Source organism: Salmo trutta, chromosome 14 (genome assembly GCF_901001165.1).
Source record: "Salmo trutta chromosome 14, fSalTru1.1, whole genome shotgun sequence".
Lineage (NCBI taxonomy): Eukaryota > Metazoa > Chordata > Actinopteri > Salmoniformes > Salmonidae > Salmo > Salmo trutta.
This window is the reverse complement of record NC_042970.1, coordinates 19150544-19168474: the sequence shown is the minus strand read 5'-3', so window position 1 is coordinate 19168474 and position 17931 is coordinate 19150544. Positions and strand designations below refer to the sequence as shown.

Here is a 17931-nt window from a genome sequence, read left to right as displayed (position 1 = left end):
TGTCAACAGGGATCCAACATGGGAACAGGTAAGAGACATAATAATGAAGCTGGCGGTGGAAAACACACAAGAATAAAATGTTACTTTTTTTAGCTCGACCGCCATTTAAGGCCAAAACTGTAACTTTAGGTTTCATATTTGGAATCACAGTCGTGGTTATTTCAATCACACCCTAAATGAGGAATGCCACAATCTTATCACCATAATCCAGATACTATCACACCCACGTTGATAACAACTTTCCCTCCCTTTACCCTGGCCAAGAACACAAGCTTTTTGTTGCCATTATTTACAGTTTGGTGGATTATTAACCAGAGTGGGGCTGGTTGTTCAGTTAGACCATAAGGAGAAACAAGTCACAGAAGGTCAACCTACCTTCCGAGGTTTCAACTTGTCCTGTAAATCGTACTGTCCAATGCCTTTATAGCTGACTCCCAGCCACCACGGCAGGCCCTGCTTGTCCTGTTGGGAAGGCAAGGCAAGGCACACCAGCCATTAGGAGCAGCTTAAGCGGTACATTTTAAAAAGAAGAACGGGCCATTACAGTGACAATTACCCCATTAGGCTAGCAGCACTAGCAACACAAGGAGAGATCAAATGCATTGAAGCAGCCCTAAAAAGCCACAGACCGAGTCATATTAACAGCAGCGTTTGATGTGCTCAAACACCCTGCTTTAATGAGTGAGGTAGGACAGCGGGGCTGGTGGGGAGAGGCTCTGGGAGTGAGAGAGTTGCTGAGAGAAGGATCCCTCAATCATTAGTTTACTAAGCACAGAGCCTGAGAAAACAGCCAGCTAAGGTCCCTGTCCAGCCTCCAGAGGGAAAACAGCTGTATTTCTATCTGAACACACTACTTTTTTATATTTTAAAAATGTTAGTTATATGGGAAAGCAAAGATGAAAAAATATGTACAGATGTTTGATGCTTCCTACTGTAAGATACAGGGTTGATTTTTTTCTTACCTTTACTGGATAATAATGAACTCCATATGTAGGGAGGGATTCCACTAAGGCCAAATACCTTCAAAACAGAGAGGGACACGTTAGCAGTAATTCAGGCAGTTACACTTCATCAACATCTGTGAGTGGCTGCTCTACAGAAGTTTGAATGGGCTTTAAGCCCCAGTCATTCATTCACCAGACAAATTAATTTACCGTGGCGGAGCCATCGATTTCTTTACAGGGCCTTGGAGAATCAATTGATCAAGTCAAGGGCACAAATCATACAGTGTGTAAATGACCTCGCTAGGCTAAGCCCTCCCAGGGAAAACAGAGTGGACCTCTGTCACACACTGCTGGCTAGTAAGAGTTCGCTGTCCCCTAATTAATGACACATTCTGGCAGTGTGACAGCAAGCCCTTTTAAACAGAAACACAGGAGTAGACGCTACAGAGGACTGATGAACGTACTGAACTAGAGGTACACAGCAGCTCACTTCCTCCATGCACTTGACCAAGATTAACATAAAAAGGCCCATTTATTACATGACTTACTGCACAATTGCTTGCCCTCTGCTGAGGCCCTTCAGGTTCTCATAGTGCTCGATCACTCGGTCTTCACTGTAATAGAGAAAAATAAAAGCCGTAATGAATAAGCCATCAGTGATTGTAACATATTCCCAAACAGAGACAAGTGGTGAGACAGTCCTTCCCTGACACAGATTGTTCCTGTTCATGGAGAGAATTCTGTCTGGCCTACTGGCCTGAACATGGTTCTCATCTCCTCTCAGCTCACACACACGACCCATCTGCTCACACACACACGGCCCTGTAATTCCAATCTGCCCATTAATCCATACAGCTGCTGTTCATCAGTGGGCAGGGCTGCAGCCTCAGATGAATGCTGAGGCAGAAGAACAAGATGCAGCAGCATGCACTCAGACAGACACAAGAGCTGTTAACCAGCGGCTGGCCTGGCCGTCTCGTTCTCTCTCCCTCCTGTCTAGCCCAGCTCCCATGAGGACATGATGAAATCAGCACCACCCTGGCTGTTCATGATGCAGCCAGACGTATTTAACACAGAGCACTAATTAATACAGCCCATCTGAGATAAACAGCCTGGCAGGACTCTGGGTGTACCTTCACCTCGCTGCCCACACCAGCTCATCTGCATGGGAATATAATTGCTTTGTGCATCTAGGTGTTAGCTACAATTAAAAAGCCATTTGATGGGGATAGGGACAGGGTGAGGGGAGGATTGGTATTGACAGGACTGCGGTCTGATATCTATGGGACTGTGTGTAATCCACTTGGATTAATACCCCTTGTGCATTTGTGGTTAAAGTGTTGTTAATGTGACACTGCTTACCAGTATACCAGGGAGGGGTGCTCCCTCAGGACTCTAGTGGGTAAAACCGGGAGCTTGTTCAGGTCCGACCTGGAGCTTTCAACACTGTAAATACAGAATGATTGAAACATAATGATCAACTGAATTAATTCACAAGAACAGTAACAGTTGTATCTTAAAAAGGCTCAGGGGGCATTTTAAGGCTCCATAATAACAACACTGCTGATTGATCAAAAGTTCTTATTACTGTCATTACACTAGTAGACTGTCATTACACTATTATAATGGCATTACACTATTATACTAGCGTTACACTATTAGACTGGCATTACACTATTATACTGGCATTACACTATTATACTGGCATTACACTATTATACTGGCATTACACTATTAGACTGGCATTACACTATTATACTGGCATTACACTATTATACTGGCGTTACACTATTATACTGGCATTACACTATTAGACTGGCATTACACTATTATACTGGCATTACACTATTATACTGGCATTACACTATTAGACTGGCATTACACTATTATACTGGCATTACACTATTATACTGGCATTACACTATTATACTGGCATTACACTGTGTAATTACTACTCTAGATCTCAATGATGACCATCTCTGAGTTCAATAAACCCCTATATCCAATAATAACCCCAAATGAGTTCTACAGAGCAGAACACAGGGGACAGAGATCATGTGAAATATCAACATGAAAATGTTGTACAAATTAACCAAATCAAAATAAAAAGTGGTCATGTCTGAACATTTTTCATATGTTTATCTGGCAGGCTATTGACGCATTCCAACAGACTAGGCTTAATATCTACTTAGGTTTGCCAAAGTGTCTCAATAGAAACAGATAAAAGCCCTTTAAATTAAGAGAGGAAATTGAAATATAGTTGTATCATGTCAAGGCGCAGTTCCAGAATGGGATGGTAATAATGACTCACGAGCAAATGTTTTTCAATGTTATCACATGTGCATTCTTTGAGGTTGGTGTGTACAGTACAGGCGTTGACATCAATCTTTGCATGCCAGTGTAAAGAGTGAGAGATAGTCCTACCATACGTCATTTACCATACAATTTCATAAACACACAATTAAGACCTAATTTAATCATAAATGCCACAGGTACCTCAAGTCTGGAGGTGATCTAATACACAACAATAGCAAATTACCTCTCTGTACTAACTGTGTTGTATGTCACTGTCAAGGTCTGAGATAGTGAACTATGAGTCACTCCAACACATGATGGGGGAGCATTTGGTCTACAATTACTGATCGACAAAGAGGGCTATGACTTGGCAGGCCAGAGCACTGGAGCCCGGAACAAAAGCCATTCACCAGTTTTGGGAGCCCATGCAGTGTTGAAAGGTACACAACTCACAGAGAGCTTTTCAAAAATAGGACTTGGCCTCTCAGACAGGACTCAGACCAGTAGATCCTTCATATCTGTATCATGTTCTAAACTACTGAGACAACATAGTATACTTATGTTTTTGTATTTTTTCATTGAAACTATTTGATGTAATAACTACTGAAGAAAATCAATAAAAGAAACTACAAAGCATGAGCTGAACTTTTTCAAATATGTCACTTGCAGTTTCTCAATGATCTCCAAAGTGAAATGAAAAGAACTAAACAATCCTTAGAATGCAGAGGCCATAATGATCTAGTAATATGAACCTGCTCACTCAGTAGAAAGGTGAAACACTACAGAGAGAAAGCCACTTCAATCATTGTTCCCTAGCTAGCTGCCTATTGGAGATTCACTAGTCTCTGCTGCCATGGCAGTTAGTTCACTGCTGTGGAGTTGGATGGCATACATTTTATAGGGCGCTGGGGCTGGTGTTGTTAGGGTGATCTACTATGTAGCCACATTGCGCTGTCAGCAATCTGGAATTCATTACACGTCCTGTGACGTGGGCTGGGGGCAACTCCTCCACCCTGCCAGACAGCAAGGGTGTCGGCTAAACACTAGAGCTGCACATGTTTTATGAGAGGATTTGCCAACCTTCCTTATCCAAAAAGGTAGAAATTAAAACCATCAGAGAGGAAAAATATGTATTAGTCTAAAAACAACCCAGGAGAGAGTAGGCTGGGCTATATAGTTGGACAGGCTCCCATCCACACTGATTTTACAGACTTTGTTGGCAGGGTCTGTTTCATTGTGCTTTCAGTCAGGACAAAGCGCAGCTGAAACATTAACTGACGAAGCTGCCTGACACCTCAGGGCTAAACAATCTGAAAACGCACCCCTAATATACTGCAACACAAGGCCGTGAAGGGCATCACTGGGCATCCTGAATACTATACAATGAACTGAAGCTTGCCCGAGAAGTGGGCTTTAAAAAACAGGTGCTGCTGAAATTAGAGTTTTGCGAGTACAAAGACCTTGACGTAGAAACAAACTGCATTTTAAGCATTAAATATCACAGTGTGCATTCACACAATACAATTCCTTACAGAGCAGAGCAAAGCTTTTGTGTTCAGATAAGCCTGATGCCCAGTAGTCTCTAGGAGACCCAAGCTGGGATAACACCCCACAGGTTCAACCTGCTCAGTGCTCGTCCACTCTAACGGACAGGACAATATTTCCTGATTACCTCAGCCCTCTCTTCTCCACCTGATGACTAAAATAACAAACCTTATCACCAGGTCAAGCCTTTCAGTGCATTATCTCTCCACCAAAACACATTAGGCTTTGTAAAAAAAAAAAAATGTATATATATATATATATATATATATATATATATACACACACACACACAGTTGAAGTCGGAAGTTTACATACACCTTAGCCAAATACCTTTAAACTCTGTTTTTCACAATTCCTGACATTTAATTCGAGTAAAAATTCCCTGTCTTAGGCCAGTTAGGATCACCACTTTATTTTAAGAATGTGAAATGTCAGAATAATAGTAGAGAGAATGATTTATTTCAGCTTTTATTTCTTTTATCACATTCCCAGTGGGTCAGAAGTTGTCACGTCCTGACCAGTATAAGGGGTATTTGTTATTGTAGTTTGGTCAGGACATGGCAGGGGTGTGTTTGTTTAGAGTGTTTCGGGGTTTGTTGGGCTATGTTCTAGTATGTCTATTTCTATGTGGTGTTTGTTGGGTTGACCTTCAATTGGAAGCAGCTGCTCCTAGTTGCTTCTAATTGAAGGTCCTATTTAAGAAGGGTGTTTTTTCTATGGGATTTTGTGGGTAGTTGTTCCTTGTTTAGTGTTTGTTGCACCTGACAGAACTGTTTTGTTCTTTTTTGTATACGTATTTAGTTGTTTCTCCTTCTTCAAATAAAAAGAAGATGAGTATACATATTCCAGCTGCATTTTGGTCCAATCCTTACGACATCCGTGCCAGAAGTTTACATACACTCAATTAGTATTTGGTAGCATTGCCTTTAAATTGTTTAACTTGAGTCAAACGTTTCAGGTAGCCTTCCACAAGCTTCCCACAATACGTTGGGTGAATTTTGGCACATTCCTCCTGACAGAGCTGGTGTAACTGAGGCAGGTTTGTAGGCCTCCTTGCTCGCACACGCTTTTTCAGTTCTGCCCACAAATTTTCTATAGGATTGAGGTCAGGGCTTTGTGATGGCCACTCCAATACCTTGACTTGTTGTCCTTCAGTCATTATGCCACAACTTTGGAAGCATGTTTGGGGTCATTGTTCATTTGGAAGACCCATTTGCGACCAAGCTTAAACTTCCCGACTGATGTCTTGAGATGTAGCTTCAATGTATCCACATAATTGTCCTGCCTCATGATGCCATCTTTTTTGTGATGTGCACCAGTCCCTCCTGCAGCAAAGCAGCCCCACAACATGATGCTGCCACCCCCGTGCTTCACAGTTGGGATGGTGTTCTTCTCCCCATTTTTCCTTCAAACATAACGATGGTCATTATGGCCAAACAGTTCTATTTTTGTTTCATCAGACCAGAGGACATTTCTCCAAAAAGTACGATCATTGTCCCCATGTGCAGTTGCAAACCGTAGTCTGGCTTTTTTATTGCGGTTTTGGAGCAGTGGCTTCTCCTTACTGAGCGGCCATTCAGCTTATGTTGATATAGGACTCGTTTTACTGTGGATATAGATACTTTTGTACCTGTTTCCTCCAGCATCTTCACAAGGTCCTTTGCTGTTGTTCTGGGATTGATTTGCACTTTTCGCACTAAAGTACGTTCATCTCTAGGAGACAGAACCCGTCTCCTTCTTGAGCGGTATGACGGCTGCGTGGTCCCATAGTGTTTATACTTGCGTACTATTGTTTGTACAGATGAACGTGGTACCTTCAGGTGTTTGGAAATTGCTCCCAAGGATGAACCAGACTTGTGGAGGTCTCCAATTCTTTTTCTGAGGTCTTGGCTGATTTCTTTTGATTTTCCCATAATGTCAAGTAAAGAGGCACTGAGTTTGAAGGTAGGCCTTGAAATACATCCACACGTACACCTCCAATTGACTCAAATTATGTCAATTAGCCTTTTAGAAGCTTCAAAAGCCATGACATCATTTTCTGGAACTTCCAAGCTGTTTAAAGGCACAGTCAACTTAGTGTATGCAAACTTCTGACCCACTGGAATTGTGATACAGTGAAATAAGTGAAATAATCTGTCTGTAAGCAATTGTTGGAAAAATTACTTGTGTCATGCACAAAGTAGATGTCCTAACCGACTTGCCAAAACTATAGTTTGTTAACAAGAAATTTGTGGAGTGATTGAAAAACAAGTTAATGACTCCAACCTAAGTGTATGTAAACTTCCGACTTCAAATGTATGTGTGTATGTGTGTATATATATATTTATTTATTTCTGGGGGAGATTAATGATTGTTGTTGCCTGCACAAGATACCGATGATAATCTAATCCAAGACATATTTAGACTGAACCAGATGGGAGTGGGAAAGGAAATTCAATAGCCAGGACACAAAGTCAAACAGAAAGCAATTGAGGTCAGGTTTGCCAGAGTATAGAGCCTATAGCTTTTGGCTACTGAGGAATGGAGTTAATAAAACAATAAATAAAACAACAATAAAACACTGACCAGGAAAACCGGATCTAGATACATCACGTTGTATGTTCTATAGATGCCTTTATCGTTGAGTAATACATAATTATAATATATAAACAGTCACAGGTAAAGCAGATATGTACAGTGGTTCGTCCTTTAAAAAGTTGCAGCGTCCTGCAGCACAGCTTGCGGGGTACAGCAGAATTCTATGGCACGTTATTTAAGGGCCAACCACTAGTACCATTAATGCTAGTTAGTGCTAGTTTGACCACCAGAGGGCATCTTTGAGAAGCATTTGATAGCCTTCAATAGTGGCTGTAATAGAGAATTTAAAACCTTTTTTTGTAAGAACATAGTATATGGGTCTGATTAAGAAATATGGCTTAATTAATTTGATTAATATTATTGTGTTTCTATTCCAAAAAAAAAAAAAAAACCCTCTGGGTTTCCATCAGGATGGAACGGAAAATATGGCGCTGTACAACGTGACAGTCGGGAGTAGGCTACAGTGCTGGGCTATTTAGCTAAAGAATCCCCATGTCATGCGGGCACACGGGAGACCGGGGTTCAATTCCCTGATGGGGAGGAAGGAGTAGGCTGTCCTTGTAAATAAGACTTTGTTGTTAACTAGTTAAATAAAGGTTACACTAAGAGCATAACATTTCTACACCATAATTTTAGTCTAACCAATACCCAAACGGAGATTCAGTCAACAACAAAAAATCTCATTGATTTATCAAGACCAATCCCCATGCTTGTCTCAGAGCAGCACAAAATGGTGCTAAAATAGGCTATTGCTTCAAATCCTATTGCTTCCAACTTCAATATGCTCTTTAAATAAGACCTACACCACTTTTAACAGCGCATTACTCAATACTAGTGAGACTCATGCTACCTACGGTAGGCCTACAGTATATCGAAAAATATGACGTGACTCTCCGCCAATAATTACATGTAGAGGATTGGAGGATTCTAAATTAAACCAAAAGCCGCATCATGGGTCTCCCGGTGCTGGCCGGCATGGGTATCTGTAGCAATGCATTTTGCATTGCGGTGACTTAGACAGCTGCGCCACTGGGGAGGCCACATCCACAAAGTATCAAAATACAGAGAGGTGTTGGTAAAGGTATATTTTCCTGATAATAGCTCATAAATGGGCTATTATAATACTGTACACGGTGTCCAGGTCAGGATAACAAAACATGTATTTATTAAAGACCATCAGAAAGAATGTTGGTACTTATTTATTTTGATCCGAAGCCATGAATGAGTGAGTCACTCAGCTTTATGTAGGTGCCGCTATATGACTGTGCCATCAACTTGATAATATATATTTTGGAGGTTATTTCGTTTTCAAAAAAAATGAAAGTCAGCGATTGTAATCTGAATAAAGGCCAAAATAATATTTGCAAAGGCCAAAAAATGTATTTCTGTTTTTAGAGGGAGTGAAATGCTGGGCCAATTGTGCGCCGCCCTATGGGACTCCCAATCATGGTTGGATGTGAGACATAATAATAATAATAATACTTAACTTAGAACCTAACTTAGAAATACATTTGACGATAGAATTCTACCCCTATCCTCCATCTAGGCAAGTCTATTGTCCAGCTCCCTGCTAGAACGTTTCCCTAGTCAGCGCCATTATTAGTGCAATACCCCTTAAATTGTTGCTCTGTGCTGCCCAGTGTGGTGGGGTGGGGGTCCACCCCCCTTTCCTAGGTCTGGGCTAGGTCTGTCTTCTGCGGCCCATCCCGTGCCCCCTTCCCTCGCGCCTTGAACCTTGCGCGCTTTCAGTGGATACAGCTGAGAACGGCAAGGCAGTCCCATTGTGCTCCACTCGGGACACATGACCAATATGACCAATATATATTGTCTTGCTAATAACAGGGTTAATAATATATCCTGTGAGAATATCCAACAGGCTTTTATATAATTCTAAATTAATAATAATAATCACTTTGTTTAAAAAAAATAACAATATTTTGGAGATGATAACGTAAAATGAGCGAGAAAAAGGCCATTGTTGAACATGGGGTGAGACATTGTTACTAATTTGTAAATAAAGCCAGTTTGTTATTTAGAATTATTTATTTCTGTTTTTAGAGGGAGAGAAACCAAAAACCTACAGTCATCTCATGAGTCTCCCAGTTGAGGCCAGCACAGGTATTGAACCAGCATCTGTAGCAACACAGCTTGCACTGCTATGGAGTGTCTTAGACCTTTGCGCCACTCAGGTGCTGTACAATGTGACCGGTCAGGAGTGGCCTACAGTACTACAGTAAGAGGAAAATAATCCTAACAAAATAAAAACCTTAGTGTAACAACAGTTTTAGTAAGTAATACTGAAGTCGTGTACAATTATCAGTTTCTATTTAGGTTTATGTCACCCATTCATTATCCGTTAGTCACAGTAGGACCCAAAAGCATAATCAGTGCTCTAACTCCCCCTTGCACTGGTCTGGAGCAATGAAGGGGTGACGCAGGGTACCGTACTAAACCACAAATTACCTCCAAGTACTGCAGCATAATCGCAAAACTTTTAGTGGAGCAACCACTGTCGAGAATTTGAATATCAGATTCCAGCTCAGTGTCAAAAGAACATCAAGGCCCTCATTTAATTATATATTTTTTAAAACCTTTATTTAACCAGGTAGGCAAGTTGAGAACAAGTTCTCATTTACAATTGCGACCTGGTATATACAGCAGTTTGGGCCGCCTGGCTCGTTGCGAACTGTGTGAAGACCATTTCTTCCAAACAAAGACCGTAATTAATTTGCCAGAATTTTACATAATGATGACATAACATTGAAGGTTGTGCAACGTATCAGGAATATTTAGATTTATGGATACCACCCGTTCGAGAAAATACGGAACAGTTCCGTATTTCACTGAAAGAATAAACGTTTTGTTGTCGAAATGATAGTTTCCCGATTTGACCAAATTCATTACCAAAGGCTCGTAGTTCTGTGTGTTATAATATAATTAAGTCTATGATTTGGTATTTGATAGAGCAGTCTGACTGAGCGGTGGTAGGCAGCAGCAGGCTCGTAAGCATTCATTCAAACAGCACTTTCCTGCACTTGCCAGCAGCTCTTCGCAATGCTTGAAGCACAGCGCTGTTTATGACTTCAAGCATATCAACTCCCGAGATTAGGCTGGCAATACTATAGCGCCTATAAGAACATCCAATAGTCAAAGGTATATGAAATACAAATGGTATAGAGAGAAATAGTCCTATAATTCCTATAAGAACTTCAACCTAAAACTTCTTAACTGCGAATATTGAAGACTCATGTTATACGGAACCACCAGCTTTCATATGTTCTCATGTTCTGAGCACGGAACATAAACATTAGCTTTTTTGCATGGCACATATTGCACTTTTACTTTCTTCTCCAACACTGTGTTTTTGCATTATTTAAACCAATGTTTCATTATTTATTTGAGACTAAATAGATTTTATTCATGTATTATGTTAAGTAAAAATAAAAGTGTTCATTGTTCATTCAGTATTGTTGCAATTGTCAATATATAAAAATCGTCCGATTAATCGGTATCAGGTTTTTTGGTCCTCCAATAATCGGTATCGGTATCGGCATTGAAAAATCATAATTGGTCGACCTCTAAAGAAAACACTTTGAAGTTTGTGGAAATGTGAAAATAATGTAGGAGAATATAACACAATAGATCTGGTAAAAGATAATACAAAGAAAAAAAACAACAATATTTTGTATTTTTTTGTACCGTCATCTTTGAAATGCAAGAGAAAGGCCATCATGTATTATTCCAGCCCAGCTGCAATTTAGATTTTGGCCACTAGATGGGAGCAGTGTATGGGCAATTGTTTTGACTGATCCAATGAACCATTGTATTTCTGTTAAAAAGTTTGTATCAAGACTGCCCAAATGTGCCTAATTGGTTTATTAATAACTTTTCATGTACAAAACTGTGCACTCTCCTCAAACAATAGCATGGTATTATTTCACTGTAATAGCTACTGTAAATTGGACAGTGCAGTTAGATTAACAAGAATTTAAGCTTTCTGCCAATATCAGATATGTCTATGTCCTGGGAACCTCATGCTAATCACATTAGCCTATGTTAGCTCAACGTCCCGCAGGAGACCCACCGATCCTGAAGAAGCTTTTAATGTCATTCCACCTCAGAAAGCAGAAGAAAGAGAATTTTGACACCCCCCATTTCAGGTTGTTCTGAAAACGTTTCTGTAGTTAGAAACATATAAGATTAGCATTCCTGAAGCATTCTTTTGTTGAAATATTGGACTATTCAAGGAGAGTTGGGTTGAAGCATTAGGTTGCTAAGAGAAGAACAATCTGAATTGCTTTCATGGAGGACTGGCTTGACCACACAGCTTTTTCTCATGATGAATTAAATAATCAGGTTTCTACCAAAAGTTGCAAAGAAAACATTGAGTCCTATTTATTAAATACAAGATACCAGCAAAATGGATAAAAGGATGTGGTGGCAGTAGCAGGAACAGTGGCATCTAGTGGGCAGAACTTGGTACTTTCACACTAATTTATGGTAAAGAATGTAAGCGACTTCAATGGCTAATTTCTTTGAACAGGGGAAGAAAACCATCACCAGATTTACAGGGAAAACATTACAAAGGTTGAAGAAGCAATACCCCAAGCAGCAGCTCCATACTACTTGTCAGACAGAGAGCTGATACTTTATACATTAGGTACTATATTTATTGAAGATTATAAGAATCCTATTAATTAAAATGACCAATTTGGGTGAAATCAATTTGCTTAATTTCTCAGAGATCAAATGATATTTCAACAAAATAATGTTTCAGGAATGCTAATCTTATCGGTTTCTGACTACAGAAACAATTTCAGAATAATTTGAGATGGTGGGTGACATGGCTTGCTGAATTGACATGGAATGACCCTGAAACTTTCACAAAAACATCTTTAATAAGTTAGCCCCAGTGACATACCAGTTGTATTCTTCCATAGGCCTACATGTTTTAGAATGTCCCTTTGCAAGTAGCCTACTGTGGCTGACAAATGTGACAGAGTGAGTAACTTAATGGTGCAAGCTGAAGCAATTTGTTTTGATATTTAACAAAATATGTATGCAGATCAGCGATAATTTTGATCTAATAATAATAATAATAATCTATTAGTGTTGACATGAGTGACTTACCTTGTGTAGTCTCCTTTGGCCTCCTGGGAAACAAGAGTACCGTTACAAGTTAGAATAATTCATATGCATCAAGTACTAGCCTGGAGGACTTATTAAAACATTATCAATACGTCATCAAATCAAATTGTATTGGTCACATACACATGGTTAGCAGATGTTAATGCGAGTGTAGCGAAATACTTGTTAATAAGTAATTCATAAGTCTTCAACGTTATTTAGGACTACGGTAACACTTTTCAATCTTACTCAGTTTTGAATAGTATTTACAGCAAAACGTCTTATTGCACACTATAAGAAGTACAATGATTTCAATATTGAAGTAAAAACGTAGCTGTACATCACTCACAAGGCGATTCCTGAAATGAACTTATTTTAACAGCGTGTATGAGAGTGTTGATTCAGTTTATATTCAAATTGCTGATGAATTACAAGTCACACAAGCTACAAAAATGCACTTACCTGCAAAGCATATGCAGCTAATTTGAAAACATTTTCACTCTCCACTTCGATGATCTCCTGTCGTTAAAAAATGAGAAAATGTGTAATAGTGTAAAAAACAAAAACAAAGGTACCACGTTCGTACAGTAGCACTTGACTTAAGATAAATATCATTCCCACCAGTATGTACCTCAACGCCACAGTTACCGTCTGAACCAATGTCAATGAAAAACGGTTGTACGTATTTAAGGTTGATTCGGAATCTTAAAAGTTATTCATATTCTTCATTGACGTTCGAAACTAAATATTGTTGCGTAGAATACATAATAGCGTGGAACGACAAAGTACATACAATAGCTACACAAAGCCTCTATAACCACAGTTATTTATAATTTTAACCACCTAATCATAAAAATAGTACATTATACGAGCAAGTTCACGTTCCTCTAGTGTTGAAAAAAAAAATCGTCGTGGGCACTGAGCTATATGGTCCTGGAGCGTATTCCGCATTACGCCAATTCTGTCTCAAACCATTTCCTAAACGGAAGCAAACGGGACGCAACGAGGAGATACCTACCTGAATTTGTCCAAAAGAATCTCTCGTTTTGCTCTGTTTGCTTTTGTTTAAGAAACACCCCTGAAGTCCAAAACGGAAACAAACAGAGCAAAACAAGAGTTTATATTGGATAAAATTCAGGTAGGTAATTCCCCGTTTTTCAACAGAATCAGCACAATGAATGCACCCCTGGCAAGTTGTCAGCATTGGATCTAAGATGGTGGATAAATGAAGATAATTCACTCAGGTCGTTTACCATGAAAAAAAACTGTTAGTTCCTGTCTACCTAACTGGGTGTCTCCCATAGACACCAATGCAATAGCAGCTGTGTCTGGTCTTCTTAGTTCTTACGCTGCGTTCAAAACAACTGGGAACTTGGAAAAATACGAGGTCAAATCATATGTCAGTGATCACAGAACTCTGTGTTGTTGTTTTTGTCGGCCTGCTTTGCTTTATCTTGGCCAGGTCGCAGTTGTAAGTGAGAACTTGTTCTCAACTGGCCTACCTGGTTAAATAAAGATGAAATAAAAAATAAATTAAAAAATCAGGTCGGAAAGTTGGAGATATAGAAAGACGCCTGAGTTCCCGAGTTGCAATGACCGTTCAAATAGATTTTTCCCAGTCAGAGCTTGTTTTTTTCCAGAGTTCCCAGTTGTTTTGAATGCACTGAAGTTGGAAGTCTGAGATTTCCTAGTTCCCAGTTGTTTTGAATGCACTGAAGTTGGAAGTCTGAGATTTCCTAGTTCCCAGTTGTTTAGAAAGTGGTGATAGAACCCCATAGTGGAGGTGTCATTGTAAAAGAAAGTATGTCCTGCTTCTCTCCTCTCTACCTAACTTGCCCTCGCAGTCCCTTCAGTTTCCCTTAAGTCCCATTCGTTTGGCTGCTCAGCCTACCTTAGTTATACCTCACCCATCATAGCCCTGCCATTCCTAACCAATCAGAGAGCTTGGAAATGCACATCTGGACACTGCACCCGTCCACTCAGGTCAGCGTGTTATCATCATCCGAAGAGAGAAGATGCACGTTTCTGGTTTAATGTCCGGTTTAATGTCCATTGCTCGTGTTCCTTGGCCAAAGCAAGTCTCTTCTTCTTATTGGTGTCCTTTAGTAGTGGTTTCTTTGCAGCAATTCAACCATGAAGGCCTGGTTCACGCATTCTCCTATGAACAGTCGATGTTGAGATTTGTCTGTTACTTGAACTCTGTGAAGCATTTATTTGGGCTGCAATTTCTGAGGCTGGTAACTCTAATGAACTTATTCTCTGCAGCAGAGGTAACTCTGGGTCCTCCTTTCCTGTGGCTGTCTTCGTGAGAACCAGTTTCAAATCAAATCATGGTCCTGGATGGCAGGAGTGATGTCGTGCCTTGCGGTCAGAAGCCGAGCAGTTGCCATACCAGGCGGTGATGCAGTCAGGATGCTCTCAATGGTGCAGCTGTAGATCTTTTGAGGATCTGAGAACCCATGCCAAATATTTTCAGTCTCCTGAGTGGGAATAGGTGTTGTCGTGCCCTCTTCACGACTGTCTTGGTGTGTTTGGACCATTCTAGTTTGTTGGTGATGTGGACACCAAGGAACTTGAAGCTCTCAGCCTGCTCCACTACAGCCCCGTTGATGAGAATGGGGGCGTGCTCAGTCCTCCTTTTCCTGTAGTCCACAATCATCTCCTTTGTCCTGACCACGTTGAGGAAGAGGTTGTTATCCTGGCACCACACTGCCAGGTCTCTGACCTCCTCCCTATAGGCTGTCTCATCATTGTCGGTGATCAGGCATACCACTGTTGTGTCGTTGGCAAACTTAATGATGGTGTTGGAGTCATGCTTTGCCATGCAGTCATGGGTGAACAGGGAATACAGGAAGAGACTGATCATGCACCCCAGTGTTGAGGATCAGCGTGGCAGATGTGTTGTTACCTACCCTTACCACCTAGGAGCGGCCCATCAGGAAGTCCATGATCCAATTGCAGAGGGAGGTGTTTAGTCCCAGGGTCCTTAGCTTAGTGATGAGCTTTGAGGGCACTATGGTGTTGAGCGCTGAGCTGTGGTCAATGAATAGCATTCTCATGTAGGTGTTCCTTTTATCCAAGTGGGAAAGGGCAGTGTGGAGTGCAATAGAGATTGCATCATCTGTGGATCTGTTGGGGCGGTATGCAAATTGGAGTGGGTCTACGGTTTCTGGCATAATGGTGTTGATGTGAGCCATGACCAGACTTTCAAAGCACTTCATGGCTACAGACGTGAGTGCTACGAGTCGATAGTCATTTAGGCAGGTTATCTTGGTGTTCTTGGGCACAGGGACAATGGTGGTCTGCTTGAAACATGTTGGTATTACAGACTCCTTCAGAGACAGGTTGAAAATGTCAGTGAACACGCTTGCAAGTTGGTCAGCGCATGCTCAGAGTACACGTCCTGGTAATCCGCCCTGCGGCCTTGTGAATGTTGACCTGTTTAAAGGTCTTACTCACATCGGCTAAGGAGAGCGTGATCACACAGTCATCTGGAACAGCTTAGCGCTTGATAGTTTTTGCGACTGCACTTTAAGAAACTTTCTAAGTTCTTGAAATTTTCCGGATTGACTGACCTTCATATCTTAAAGTAATGATGGACTTTCATTTATCTTTGCTTATATGAGATGTTCTTGCCATAATATGGACTTGGTCTTTTACCAAATAGGGCTATTTTCTGTATACCAACCCTACCTCGTCACACGACTGATTGGCTCAAACACATTAAGAAGGAAAGAAATTCCACAAATGAACTTTTAACAAGGCACACCTGTTATTGAAATGCATTCCAGTTGACTACCTCATGAAGCTGGTTGAGAGAATGCCAAGAGTGTGCAAAGCTGTCCTCAAAGCAAAGGGTGGCTACTTTGAAGAATCTAAAATATATTTAACTACTTTTTGGTTACTACATGATTCCATATGTGTTATTTAATAGTTTTGATGTCTTCACTATTATTATACAATGTAGAAAATAGTACAAATAAAGAAAAACCTTTGAATGAGTAGGTGTGTACAAACTTTTGACTGGTACTGTAGATGGGAGGCATTGAGGGGAGCTAACGGCTGGGACAAAAAACAAAAAAAAGATAACTGATGTAAAATATACTGGGTCAGTAAAATGTATATAGTAAGCTGGAAGTAGAAGCCTAAGTGTTGTTGTTCATTAATTTTACTCCAATTAGGGGACGGGAGGTAGGGTTAGGGGAAAATAATAAAGAAGGGAAATATATGTTTTAAATACAGTATATAAAAAAAATATTCTTAATTAATATTCTTAATTATTTTAAAACTGATCTACCCCCTAAATAGCAGCAGCAAGTCAAATAAGTTAGTGCAAAAAGGGTCAATGCAGATAGTCCGGGTAGCTAGTTGTTTAACTATTTAACAAGCTATTTAGCAGTATTTTGGCTTGCGGGTAGAAGCTGTTCAGGCTCCTGTTGGTTCCAGACTTGGTGCATCGTTACCACTTGACGTGCGGTAGCAGAGAGAACAGTCTATGACTTGGGTAGCTTGAGTCGTTGACAATTTTAAGGGCTTTCCTGTGACAATGCCTGATATAGAAGTCCTGGATGGCAGGGAGCTTGGCCCCCATGATGTACTGGGCCATACACACTACAATCACTGCTTTGTGTGTGTGTGTGTGTGTGTGTGTGTGTGTGTGTGTGTGTGTGTGTGTGCGTGCGAGCGTGTATGTGTAAATATAGGCTAATATGTGATGTATGTGTGTCTGTATGTGTTTGAAATTTAAGACCGGTTTCTCCAGCTCCATCATCCAACATGTATGGTAGATTATTTCCTGCTGTTAATTACCACTAACGCTATCTAATATTTTACAACAATACAGTTCATTTCTGCTACTCTGGCTGTGTGTGGCATGGGAAATATACACAGGTTTCTGAGAGGGGGAGGCAGTGAATCAGGATATTGTTCCTGTTCATGTTGTTATAGTGCAGCGTTTCCAAAAGAAAGCCCTGAGTCAAATGATATTTTGGAGGATTATGGAACTATTTGATACTCATTGTGTTGAAGAATGTAGTATTAAGAGTACATAAAACAAAAGCGGGAAGTCTCTGTGAAGTCAGCAAGTGAAGTGAGTTTAGCCCCATGAGTAATGAACTATGTACAGAACAATTACTCGTAAGACTGTTTTTGAAAGAGCTTGAAATAATGAATAGTAATGGCCTTCAACTTAATAGTGTCCAGTCAAACAGGCACTCCTTACTAAACAACTGTCTTCTGTAAATGATGTGTAGACAAAATAACTCTGGCCACCAACTGTGTTTTGGGCCCACCTTGCTTGTTTTAAGATGTTGACATCTGGAGACAACTTTCAGTTCCAGCAGCAACTCATCCTACCAACTAGAATGCCCCACAATGATTCCACAGCAGGAACTTTTGTCTTGTAATTCCATTTGTGGGACTATATTTTCACCCAAATGATCAC

The 17931-nt window shown here is 40.5% G+C and overlaps 1 protein-coding gene across 4 annotated transcripts in view; it reads right to left on the bottom strand.

Annotated features, from left to right (window-relative positions):
* Positions 1–17931, bottom strand: part of frmd4ba (FERM domain containing 4Ba) — an 85220-nt gene that overhangs the window by 15964 nt on the left and 51325 nt on the right. For all 4 annotated transcript variants that reach the window (XM_029774736.1, XM_029774738.1, XM_029774737.1 and 1 more), the window contains exons 6-11: positions 12951–13007; positions 12492–12514; positions 2307–2390; positions 1493–1558; positions 963–1020; positions 376–462 (exon numbers count right to left, since the gene is read on the bottom strand). In XM_029774736.1, the coding sequence (XP_029630596.1) occupies positions 376–462; positions 963–1020; positions 1493–1558; positions 2307–2390; positions 12492–12514; positions 12951–13007 (375 nt within the window). The remainder of the gene's footprint in view (positions 1–375; positions 463–962; positions 1021–1492; positions 1559–2306; positions 2391–12491; positions 12515–12950; positions 13008–17931) is intronic.